Source organism: Fusarium musae, chromosome 9 (assembly GCF_019915245.1).
Source record: "Fusarium musae strain F31 chromosome 9, whole genome shotgun sequence".
Classification (NCBI taxonomy): Eukaryota; Fungi; Ascomycota; class Sordariomycetes; order Hypocreales; family Nectriaceae; genus Fusarium; species Fusarium musae.
The window spans coordinates 8,228-21,986 of NC_058395.1; the positions used below are offsets into that span (position 1 = coordinate 8,228).

Here is a 13,759-nt window from a genome sequence, read left to right on the forward strand (position 1 = left end):
AGGGTATTTACTAGTTATTATATTAATATTATAGATAAGGTCTTTATAATATAATAATAGCCTTTAGTATAGTTACTGCTTACTAAAGGTAAGTAGTAATAGTAATTAGCTAATATAAAAATACTATAAATTATAATAATAAAATAAGATAAAAGCTTTTAATAATAATATTAAGGTATATTTTATTCTTTTTATAATCTATTACTATCTATATATCTATTCTATTTAAGCTATATATATAATATAAAAGAGGGTAATCTTTATATAAATATAAAATTAAGTTAAAGAAAGGGTAAGTTATAGCTTAAATAAAGCTACTATTTATCTATCTTTTTTTTTTAAATTTATAAAATATAGCTTATAAAATATACTATATAATTATTAATTATTTAAATAAATACTAAAATAAGGGTAAAAGATAGCAGTAGCTACTATATATAGTAAATAGTATATATACTATATATCTTTAATAACTTACTATAGCTATCTCTTTTTTTTTTTTTCTCTCTCTCTCTCTTTCTTATATACTTTTCTTAAACTATACTTTTTATAAATACCTAAGACTTACTTTAAAAGTTTATACTATAATTTTAATTAACTACTGCCTTATTAATAGTTTAGATTATATTACTATTAGTATTTTAACTTAAAGTTAATATAAAACTTATAGTACTAAGAAGTATAGCTTTTTATAGTAAGCTAATAATATATATAATATATATTTTTAGTAATTTACTATAGCTAACTCTTTCCCTCTCTTTTTATCTCTCTTTTATATACTCTTTTTAAACTATACTTTCCCTTTATAGTATTTACTTATGCTATATTATAATTTTAATTAGCTATTACCTTACTAATAGTTTAAATTATATTATTACTAAGACCTTAATTTAAAGTTAATATAAAACTTATAGTATTAAAAAGTATTACTTTATTTTTATAGTAAGTTAATAGGTTATATATTTTCCTTTTTAGCCTTTCTTATTACTTATTATTAGTAAGTTTATTTAAATAAGTAAGTAACCTATCTAGCTAGGTTATAAAATTGCCTTACTTAGCTTACCTTACTATACTATTTTATATACTGCTTTTGCCTTCCTTTCTTTTTCTTTCTCTCTCTCTCTTTCTTTCTCTCTCTTTTTCTCTCTTTCTCTCTCTCTTTTTATAGCTAGCCTTCTTAAGCTATAGCCTAACAGGACTATATAGCTTAGGCTATAATTTAAAAAAGCTACTTACTAACCTGCCTATCCCTCCCTCTATAAATACTTAAGACTTACTTAAGGGATTTATACTATAATTCTAATTAGCTATTACTTTATTAATAGTTTAAACTATACTATTATTAGCCCCTTAACTTAAAGTTAATATAAGACTTATAATATTAAGAAGTATTACTCTTTTCTTATAGTAAGCTAATTAATAAACTATATACTTTTTTTTCTTTTTTAGCCTTTCTTATTAGCTTCTTTTAGTAAAATAGCTAGCCTCTTAAAGCTATAGCCTAGCTTTTATTTTATATTATACTTTACTTAAAAAGAAGCTTACTTTTCCTTTTTATTTTATATAGTTTATATTTATTATATATATTATATATATATTATATATATCTTATTAGTTAAGGTTATTTCTTTTTTTTCTATCTCTTATTTCTTTTCTTTTTCCTTTATCTCTTTTCCCTTTTTTTTTATCTCTTTATTATATACTTTCCTTAAACTATACCCTCCCTTTATAAATACCTAAAACCTACCTTAAGGGTTTATATTATAATTCTAATTAGCTACTACCTTAATAGTAATTTAAACTATACTATTACTAATACTTTAACTTAAAGTTAATATAAAACTTATAGTACTAAAAAATATAATTCTTTATAATATATTAGTAAATTATATACTTTCTTTCTTAACTTTACTATATACTATTAATACTAAGTAAAGGTTAGTAAACTATTTAGTTATAGTTTATAATTACTTTACTTAAATTTACTTTACTTTCTCTTTTTCTCTTTCTTTTTCTTTTTCTCTTTATATATATATATATATATAGCTAGCTTAAAGTTATAGCTAGCTTTTTTAAGCTATAGCCTAATTAAGATTAAGAGCTTAAGCTATACTTTTATAAAGCTATAAGAGCCTATCCCTATAATAAGCCTACTTAAGTAGTATTAAAGTAAAGTAACTTAACTAACCTAGCCTTTCTAATTATATAGCTAATAATAGAAATAGTAAGCTAGACCTTAAGCTATAAGTCCTTAATACTAGCTACTATAAACTATAATAAGATAGTAAGATAGCTTAAGCTATATATACTAAAATTACTAATACTTTTATTATAAAGCAGCTTTCTAGCTATTAATAAGTTAGTATCTTATAGCTAGGTTAATTAGAGGTTAGAGTTAGCTATAAAGGCCTAGGGTTTAATCTTACTATAAAGAGCCTTTTTATTAATAGCTTTAAGAGCTACTTTACCTTTTTTAAGTTTTTTTTAGGCTTTATTACCTCTTTAACCCCTTACTTATAGTTTAATCTTACTATATAAAGCCTTCTTTCTTATAGTTAGTAGCTTTTAATATTACTTTATTTCTTAAGATTTAACTTCTTTTTATTTCTCTTTTTCTTTTTCTTTTTCTCTTTCCCTCTCTCTCTTTCCTATATATACTTTTCTTAAACTATACCTTCCCTTTATAATACTTATACTATAATTTTAATTAGCTATTACCTTATTAATAATTTAAGCTATATTATTACTAATACCCTAACTTAAGGTTAATATAAGACTTATAATACTAGAAAGTATAGCTTTTTATAGTAAGCTAATAATATATATAATATATATCTTTAGTAACTTACTATAGCTAACTCTTTCCCTCTCTTTTTTTATCTCTTTTTTATATACTTTTTTTAAACTATACCTTCCTTTTATAATACTTACTTATACTTATACTATAATTCTAATTAGCTACTACCTTACTAGTAGTTTAAGCTATATTATTACTAATACCTTAACTTAAAGTTAATATAAAACTTATAATACTAAAAAATATAGTTTTCTATAATATATTAGTAAATTATATACTTTCTTTTTTAACCTTACTATATACTATTAGTATTAAGTAAAGGTTAATAAACTATTTAATTATAGTTTATAATTACTTTACTTAAATTTATTTTACTTTCTTTTTCTTTTTCTTTTTCCTTCTCTCTCTCTCTTTCTCTCTATATAGCTAGCTTTCTTAAGCTATAGCCTAATTAAAACTAAAAGCTTAAGCTATACTTCTATAAGGCTATAAAAGCCTATCTTTACTATAGTAAGCCTACTTCCCTTAGCAATATATAGAGATAGTAGGCTAGACCCTAAACTATAAGACTTTAAAGCTAGTTACTATAAATTATAATAAGGTATAATAAGATAACTTAAGCTATATATACTAAAATTATTAATTCTTTTAACTTAAAGTAGCTTTCTAGCTATTAAAAAGCTAGTACCTTATAGCTAGTTTAGTTAAAGGTTAGGGTTAAGTATAAAGGCCTAGGGTTTAATTTACTTATAAAAAGCCTGCTTTTTAATAGCCTTAAAAGCTATTTTAATTTTTTTTTTTTTTAGTTAATCCTATTAATATATTAATTACTAGTACTTTATATTTTCTTTTTTTTTTTTTTTTTTTTTTTTTTTTTTTTTTAAGCCCTTTTTACTCTAGCTTAGCTTAACTTAACCTGCCTCTTTTACCTCTTTTTACCTCTTTTACTTCTTATATATATATATTTATATTAATATAAATCCTCTATTTTATTACCTATACTTAACCTTCTTAACCTATAGCCTGGCTAATAATAACCTAGGGATTTACTTAAAGTTAGCTCTAGCATTCCTATTAGCTAACTAGAACTAGTAGTATAATATACTAGTAATATATTAACCCTAGCCTATCTCTAGCTAATTAAATACCTGCTCTAGATAGTAGTATATACTATACTACTGCCTGCCTAGCAGTTAGGGTTTAAATAGTTATAAATAGCAATTTATATAACTTATAAAAAATATCTATTTTAAAATTACTTAGTATTTATATATCTTTATAAAGTTTTATAAAAAAGTTAAATAATATAATAAAAAATAATATTAAAGCTAAAATAATATTAATTTATTAATAGTTTATTATTTATAAATATTATAATAAAAATAATAAAAATAATATTAGTAATAAAAATAATAATAATAATAAAAGTAAAGAAAAAGATAATAAAAATTATAATTAATATAAATTAAAACTTTAAGAAAAGACTTTAATATTTAATAAAAATAAAACTTAATTATATATATAATAACCCTAGTTTAATTACTGTTTTATTATTAATTTTATTTTATTTATTTAAATATAAAGGCAGTTAATTATATACCTAGGCATATATATTTAATTAATAGAAGTTAATTTAGCTTTTATTAACTAACTTATATAAATAAAGTTAACCTTTTTCCTTTAATTCTAACTTTTATAGAACTTTTAGTCTAACCCTACTATTACCTTACCTTTACCCTAAAATTCTATTTATAGATATGCTTTAATTTTATATAATTAAGAGGATATAGTATAGATAATTAGCCTTAATAATTATATTTTTAAGCTACTTTTTATATAAAGCTAAGTTACTTATTAATATAATAAAGAAAGCTACTTCCTTTATATTAAAAAACAGGCCTTTTTTTATAGCCTTTTTTAATTTATTTAATCTAGCTAGCTCCTTAGCTAGCTAAACTAGATAAATAAAATAACTTAAGCAGGCTAGATCTATATAACTAATTAAGTTAATTAGGGTATAGTTAAAAATAGCTATCTTAATTAAGCTAAATAGGCTTTTAGATAAGAAGTTCTTTTTAATAGCTATAGCTATTATATAAAGCTTATAGTAATCTTTACTATTAGCCTAGCTTAGTACTAATTTAATTATAGTAATAAAGTTATAGTTAGTTATATAATAGCCTTAATTAGGCTCTAGGCTTTTATATATAGTAAGCATCCTATTAATAGCTATAATTAATATTAGTAACTATAACTAATAAATATAGGGAAAGTCAGGTTAGTAAATGTATTTTATAATAAGTATATTAAGCCTAGTATTCTTTTAGTAAAAGTAAAAGAAAAAGGTTAATATAGCTACTAAAAGGCAATACTTATATTACTTAATTAAAGTAGTAATTATATTACTTAAAGTAAATAAACCTTAATTAATATTAACTTTTATAATTCTAGCTTACTATAAGGGCCTTACTATTTAAGCTATTATATAAAAAGTTAAAAGCTTAATAGCCCTAAATAAGGCTAATAGTAATTAAAAAAAAAAAAAAAAAATATATATATAATAAAAACTAAAGTCTATATTACTTATAAGTTTAAAAAAATATAATAATAAGGCCTAGATTATATATATAATAGTAAGGACTTAATTATCTTAAATATATAAATAAACCTAACTTTAATACTTTAATATAATACTAGTATTAATAGATATAAGTAAAGATTAAATCCCTTATTACTATAATATCTTACTTAATTATATATATATTAAGATATATACTTTTATATTAATTTAATAAAGATATTTATTAAATAGTATTAAAAAAAAGCTTATAAAAACAGTAATTAAAATAGTCTAGTCTAGGGCCCTAGACTAGATAGCGGCTAATATAAAAGCGCTTTACTTTTAATATTTATATATCTAGGAATATATAAGTTACTCTTTAACTAAACCTAAATATAGTAAAAGATTAATATCTTTAAGGAATCGATTCTGTTAATTTAGCTACTAGTTATTATAATACTTAATATATTTTAAATACGCAGTATTTATATAGCTTTAAAGGTATTTTTATATAAAGTTATTATTATCCTTAAAGTAAATATTATAGTAATAATCCTTTATCTTACTTATCTTTTAAAGAAAGTAATTTAAAGTTAAAAACTAGTTAATAAATAATATCTTTTTATTTTTAAAAAGTAAAGTTATAATATAAAAGTCTTTTAAAATAAGTTTAATCTTTTTAAGCTTAAACTAGTATTATTTATTAAGTTTAAAGTTTATAATCTTTAATAATTATTCTTTATATTAATAGCTTAATAATAGTTAAGTTTATATAAGAAATTTTATAAGTTTAATAAAATATAAGTATTATAATAATTAAAATAAGTAAATATTAATAATTAGTATTTTAAGTATTATAATAATTATAATAAATTTAAAATAAGTAAAAATATAAAATAAAATAATTTATTATAACTTTAATAATTATATTATATATATATATTAAAATATATAATTAAAGTAATTAAATTAAAGCTTTATTATTATAGTTTAAGACTAAAGCTTAAATATCTTAATCTTTAAACTTTAATATATTAATATATTAGTTAAATAATATATAAAAATACTTACTTAATATTAAATAGAACTTAACTTATTAGCTATTAATAAAACTTTTTTATATTTAATTAAGCTTAATATATATTAAATTTACTATTAAGAAATATAATATTTTAATAATACTTAATTTATACTTTATATAATTTATTAATAATAAACTTAAATATAGCTTAATTTAATATAATTAAACTTAACTATTATAAGTAAATATTATTAAAAAGAACTTTTTATTAAAATATTAATTTAACTTTATTAAAATAAGTATTTTTAATTATAATATAATTAAGTTAATTTATTATATAAGCCTTTTTAGCTTAATTAATATAATTTAAGTTAATAATAAGCTATTAGCTTTTAAAAACTTAAAAAAATACTTAAAAGAAAGTTATTACTTTTAATTAAATTAAATAACTTTTTTTATTACTTTTATAAGTAATTTAAATATATATAAAAAGTAGTTTTTTAATAAAGCTAAAAGAGTTATTATAATAAAAAAAAAAGCTACTTTTAAATTAATAAAAGTAATATATTTATATATAAAATTAAATAAAAGTAAAGTAATAATAAAGTTTTATAAAAAAATAAAATTAACTTTACTTTATATAAGTTAGTTAATAAAAGTTAAATTAACTTAAAGTTAATAGTAACTAGCTTTATTAATTAAATATATATATTTAAATATATAACTAACTGCTTTTATATTTAAATTATAAATAAAATAAAATTAATAATAAAATAGTAATTAAATTAAAGATAATTACTTTTAAGGCTTTTATATTAAGCTAGTATTTTAAAAGTATTAAAGTATTTATATATATTAAATAATAAATTACTTTTATCTTTATTTAATTAAGTATTAGTTAATTAATTAATATAAAGACTTTTAATATTAGTTTACTTTATTTTTTATTTTATAGCTTAATTAGTTCTTTAAGTTTAATAATTTTATATATTTTATAAAATTATATATTTAAATAAGAAAATAAAGTAATATAAAAATATAAAAATTTAATAATATATTTTAGCTATATAACTTATTACTTAAATAGTAATTATTTAAAGTATTCTTTAGCTATTAAAGGCTAATTATATTATAAAATATTTTATACTATAATTACCTAATTCTCAAGGCTCTTTAAGTCTAGCTATTAGCATTCTAACTATTAATAAGGCTATATAATAATTTATACTCTTATATATAGATAGTATTATTTCTAGTAGCTACTGAACTTAGCTATATGCTAAGGCTGTCTTGTAAAACTCTACACAAGGCGCTCTGGCCTTAATAATATAAGCTTGCATCGATGGCTGCCTACCCAGATATCTTCAGAGTCAAGAGACCATAGGTCATGCATTCAAAGCGTTCTCAACAGCCCTAAAACATACCAATGCGAGTCTTGCTAGCCCAGCCATAGCAATACTCAATGCCTCTCTAGCTTCTGTGCTTACCCTGGGCCTCTTTAAATTAATTGTCTCTACTGGCAAAGACAACAGCAATAGCTAAAGAGCTTATACTCTTGGATCTATTCCATTGTTGCGTTTAGGAGGGTTTCAACAATTCGAAGACCTCTTAGGTCGACGTATATATGTCCATGCTGCCTATAACATCTGTATCAGCTACATTATCCGTGCTACTGAGGTTCCTCAAGCTCTCATTCGACTAGAGGAAGCCTCTTACTAGGCACTCAATTACCCCAAGGCTGTCCGAGACCACTACTCAATCATGAGCAAAACTTACAGTATCAAGGCCGAGTAAAGCCTCGCTGACTGCTGAACTCGTCTACTGAGCTATAGAAACCGACTATAAAGAAGACCTGTTTAGCCCATTAGCAGATTCGGTAAAAGCAGGGTCATCCAGAACATCTTCACAGACACATCGTCGAGGTCTGGCCACTACCGTTATGCTTCACAGCGCAACAGGCGCGCTACTATTAGCAATGATGGCTCGGTGGGTGTTTGGGGTGTTAATGCTACTATTAGTGGTGAACGAGATTATTTAGAGCGGTGGCCCAGTGTACGACGGCAACCCCGAGGTCTTGCAGAGAACTCATCAGGCCAGCAATGGGCTCTATAGTGAAACCTCTAGCAAGAACTATTAGTTATGTCTGGCAGCATATGCTGTAAAGAAGATCTACCCAATCTCCAGACATGTTCTTGCTTTTACACCCAAGCTTATAGTAGAAGAGAGGAAACAGTCTGTCGTTTTTCTTAAAATAGCTTAGTATATAGTCTTACCTCTAGCGTTTCTTTAAAGTAACCCTTAAATCTTACTTACTAAAGATAATTAGTATATAATAAAGAGTATTACTAGTATAATTAATATATATTGCTTATAAGATTATATTTACTTTACAGAACTGTAAGCTTGGTATAATAATACTTTAGGCTATAAAATTCCTATTTAGAAATAAGTTTATATACTATAATTATTAAAAATAAGCTTTATTATTAGTAATTTATTTATATTAAAAGAAGGGAGCTAAGGGACTACTATAAATATATATAGTATATTAGTTATATAGCTAGCTTGCTTAAGGCCCTTATATTACTAGTCTTGCTTTATAGAAATATAAAATACAGATATCTAAGCCTCTATATATAAAACTACAGGTATTTACTCTAACTTACTATAAGACTCGGCATTTAATAAACTGACTTACTGAATTATATATTAACATTCTCTAGTAAATATAATTAGACAATTATTTAAGTATAATTACAATCAGTTAGGCTACTATTTAACTATTAGATATTACTGCTTATTTACATAGCCTTATTAATACTCAGATCAGAGTGCCTGCCTTCTAGCTCTGGGGTCTTGGTAGGCTACTGAATAAGTTCCTGTATTTGCGTCTCCTTTCGTTTCAATTGTGTAATGTCCAGGGCTTCTTACAGGCTGAATGGGGATAAGGGCTGGGTCAGCGACTGTTACAACCCTGCCATCCACAGCTAAAACACGTTTCTGGCCGATAGGTACCAGGCTCAGATTTGGTACCCGTGCGATGTAGCCTGGTTTCACCTTGTTTGGCTCCGATATTGTGTATCAAGTTTGCTAAGAGGGTTCCGGTCCAGTGTGCGTTAGTTGCGACCATGAGACCCAGCCACATTACAATGGCCAGGAACAGAGCTAGACAGCTAAGCGCCATCTGCAAGCGAGACATAGCAACCATCAATCTGTCAACGCTTATCTGTACAAGTGATGGGTCGACGCTGACACTGTACCCTCTAGCAATCATCAACGACTCGATTGTTTCAGAGTTGTCCCATATCCAGGTCAAGACATGGTTGTCGAGGGACTCGGCGCTGAGATTAGACCGAGGGGCGCCGGGCGCCCAAACCTCGGATAATCATCATAGCAGCAGTGTCAACCTGGCCATAAAAGACTTGTTTTTCAACTGCAGGCTTTGACGCCGCGCAATCAGTCTTAGTCACCTTCCCACCAAACGCCTCATTCTGAAAGTTCGATCGTTCACATTTCTCAAAAGGTTCAGGTGCCTTGTCGAGTACTTCAGATCGAATAAGGGTCATGTTTGTGCTAGTGATGCTGACAATGGAGTACTGGCTATTGTTGTTATTCTGTGGCGTGTAAAAGCCCCACTCGCTTTGAAGAGCCGACTTGTTGTCGTTACCGACTGCGTTTGCGCCGAAAAGATAACTGAGGTCATTGTTTTGTGCATTTATTATGCCATCAACGATGTTGCCAATAAGGGGATTTTTTTGTTCTGTCTTATTGGAGCTCCAGGTGCGTCGGACTAGGTCAGTGACTTCCCCTCTGGCAAATGGGTCACCAGGGCTTGTTAACATAGTAACCTTCAAAGTAGCCTGAGAGAAAGTATGTCGCCTCTTTCCCTTAGTGACAGTAAAGACTTGTGTCATCAAGGCTGAACCACCGCCCTTTCCAACCGAGACCTAGATGTTGTCCAATCTCTCAGGAAGAATATATCTTGTATCGAGATCAGTAGCATCACTCCAATGCACCTCAGGCATACCTATTCCGGTCTCTACATACTCGATTGCAAAAGCGTTATCGAAAGTGCAATTCCAGACAGCAGAGCCTCCATCAAATCTCACACATTTCGTGTCAAAGGTGGCGTCACCGATCTTCCCTATTGAAGGGTACATTGATAGAGTGTCTGGGGAAACTGAAAATCCATCACTGTCTAACCAGATACGGGCACCGATACCACCTTGTCGTGTTGGTGAGATAATTTCGGGAGCCTCGTGGCCATTGGTGACTTTTCCGGTTAAAGTGTAGTTCAGACCAGGATTAAAAAGCTCGGAGCCAACGACTTGAGGGAGTTTCTCTGTGATACCTTCAAGTTGACTCCTGTTGAGAGCGAGTTGAATGATATAGGGAGGATTACTATTTCTCTGGAAGTCGTAATCAGCAACTGTCGCATTTGTCGCTTTGAATATGTAGCCTGGCGAGTCTAGTGCCCAGAGAAGAGTGCCATAGAGTGAAAAGACAATATTGAGTAGGCTAAAAGCAATAACAACTAGTCCCGCTCGCGATAAGCCACGAGATGAGATGTAAAGTGTTCGCTGGATATAATCCTCCGTAAACATAAGGTATGATGCGAACTGTCCTGATCGGGCCGCAACGAGCGAGAAAAGCTTGAAGACAAAGATACCCATAAGTAATTCCGCACATTTGAATATGACGGATTTGACCGCATTGTGATACAGAGGTATCGATGATTTGAGAAACGACGAGGATGATTCGATCATATCTTGAGTTCCAGAAGACAACAACAGAATGAGGGAAAAAATAAAAGAGACAAGAAAAGGCAGCCCTTCTTGGCAGACAGCTGGCGCCGACCTGATTGCCTTTCTAAGATCGGGTGGCTAGTATTCTTATACAGGCTTGTACTTGCAGGCGCGTATATGGATAAAATGGACTGTTAACTTAGGCTGATTGGTGAGTTTACGGCAATTAGCCCTTCACTTCCTTCTTAAGTTAGCGTCAGCTTTCAGCTTAAGGTTGAAAATCAAGGGTCTTGCAAGAAAGAGGGGTAGACACACGGGGCGATTCCGTAGTTCCATTCCGCTATTTCAAAGTGCTCACTACCCTAGATACTCTTACACCTTGTAATAGAAAGATGACCTATCTGCTTCGATCTAACAGGTAGTTCCCCAGTGTACTGCGTGTTGAATAGCGTATTATAAAAGTTGAACACTCTCGTCTTTCTATGTCTGAAGATTGCTGTTTCATGAAATTTCAGTCGTTCAACTCGCACACATTTGTTGATTTGCCAAATTGGATAGCCCCACCAACGCACGGGGTTTATCTGCAACACACCTTCACAATTTGGTCTGCTGACTTGCTTGAATGATGATGGGTGACGCCTCTAAAGAGGTCTTTCACTTCAAATCCAGGGTTCCCAATATCAAGCCAACCGGAATTCTCTCTGATATATCTGTCTCATAAAACACGTGAACGACGTTACATGGAACATGATGATCTGCTTACAAAGCAACATGCAACCATTCAGCATCAACCTTGAGCAAAATAACTCATAGATCCATTGAATTTGCTTAAACTCGACAGATACAAATTGGAATACAGTATAAGATATCAGTATATGGCTTATCATCCTGCTTAATCACTGAGAAGCAAGGAAGCTGCACTGGAGCTTGAAGATCTACTTACGAAAGCTACGATCATTTGCCTCGTGGTGAATAAGACGATTTACCTAGCAGGCGAAAGTCGCATTCAGCAACCTACGCTAGTCGACCACGCGATATTTGATTCACATGACGCGTTATCCCTCCTAGCTGCTGAGTCAGTCAGAGGATTCATGGATCTCGATTTCAGGCTGACTGTTTCACTGTCCGAGTCTAGTGCAGCCTGGACGTGTGTTTTAGGTACAGATCCCTTTCATTGCAGTGACAAAGCTGCCTCACTAACAAGAGTGATAGCATAAGAACAGATCGAGCCCCAGGGCCACCACCCCACTCTTTACCCCAATAAACAAAATCCCAAGTTCGTATTATAACACAAACTGAACACGTCCAAATGCTACTGCAAGCTGGTCCGGCAACTCAATCCGTATGGAAGACTTTGAACAAATGGCTTCCCCCTTTGTCGGGGGATAAAGAATGGTGGTGGAAGACTCTCGGCCCACAACTCCATACCCTCCTCGCAGAAGCGGACTATAACGGGAACGAGCAGTACGAAGCTCTGTTGTTGTTGTACAGATGGGTCGTTCCAGAAATGGGACCCAGACCACGGTCTAGCATGGCACCCTGGAAGAGCTTCATGACAGATGACCACTCCCCCATTGAGTATAGCTGGAAATGGAACTCTGGAAGCAAGAAGCCTGACATCAGATACGCCATTGAGCTTGTCAGTCCCTTGGCGGGAAGCAAGCAAGATCCGTTCAATCAAATCCCGACTCGCCATTTAGTTTACAACCTCGCCAAAATCATTCCCGAACTCGATCTAACCTGGTTCGAACATTTCTGGCATGAGTTGCTGGGTGCTGAGTCTCCCACCTCATCCACTTCTGGAATTTCGACAAAGGGTTCAACAATATTTGCAGCCTTGGAAATGCTGCACGGTCACTTGTCGGTCAAAGTATACTTTATACCAGTTGAGACACAAGATGTTAGCGCTTGGCACCAGATAAAACATGCGATTGAGACATCAGGATGTCAAAATCTCGAGACTTTGTATCGCGTGGATGCATATCTCTCCAGCCACGACGATGGGAGACAACTCCGCCCGTTCATGCTGGCAATAGACCTTGTCGAGCCCGGTGCTTCACGGCTCAAGATATACGCAAGGTCCAACCAAACTTCGTTCCGCTTCGTCCGAGACGTTATGACTGTTGGTGGACTTCGCACAGACTTGGATAAGTCTTTAGAGAAGTTTTTCGATTTGTGGAAACGTGCACTTGGCCTCAACTATGACGCGTCACCTGGAGATGAGCTACCTGAGGTGGATCATATGACATCCGGGGCAGTATTTAACTTTGATGTTGCACCAAAATCTTCGATTCCCGACGTCAAGGCATATATACCAGTTCGACACTACGCTGATAACGACCTTCAAGCTGCGCTGGGACTTATCGGGTATCTTGAAGAGTTTGGGAATGAGTACGGGGTTTACTCGCAATCGTATCTTCGTGTATTGGATATGTTGGCACCGGCAGGTCAGCTTGATCAAGCCACTGGGGTCCAGACCTACTTCGCTGTCGCGTGTCAAGGTGAAAATCTGTCCCTCACGTCATACTTGAATCCTCAATTGTATGCAGCGTTTCGAGAGTCCGAATGTCCATAGATCTCAGTAATTCAATTCCAAAGCGGTCAGATGCTCAAGCCAGGAACAGAAACTGAGAAGC

The 13,759-nt window shown here is 29.8% G+C and overlaps 2 protein-coding genes across 2 annotated transcripts; one reads left to right on the forward strand and one right to left on the reverse strand.

The window, feature by feature from the left end:
- Window positions 1-9,725: 9,725 nt before the first annotated feature.
- J7337_011242 (uncharacterized protein) lies at window positions 9,726-11,144 on the reverse strand (the record flags this gene model as incomplete). Its single annotated transcript, XM_044828791.1, has 2 exons — window positions 9,726-10,325; window positions 10,395-11,144. The coding sequence occupies 2 exons, from the start codon at window positions 11,142-11,144 to the stop codon at window positions 9,726-9,728; spliced, it is 1,350 nt and encodes a 449-aa protein (XP_044675466.1).
- Window positions 11,145-12,654: 1,510 nt separating this feature from the next.
- On the forward strand, window positions 12,655-13,698 carry J7337_011243 (uncharacterized protein; the record flags this gene model as incomplete). The annotated part of the gene is made up of 1 exon (XM_044828792.1): window positions 12,655-13,698. The coding sequence occupies one exon, from the start codon at window positions 12,655-12,657 to the stop codon at window positions 13,696-13,698; it is 1,044 nt and encodes a 347-aa protein (XP_044675467.1).
- Between the last annotated feature and the right edge of the window lie 61 nt (window positions 13,699-13,759).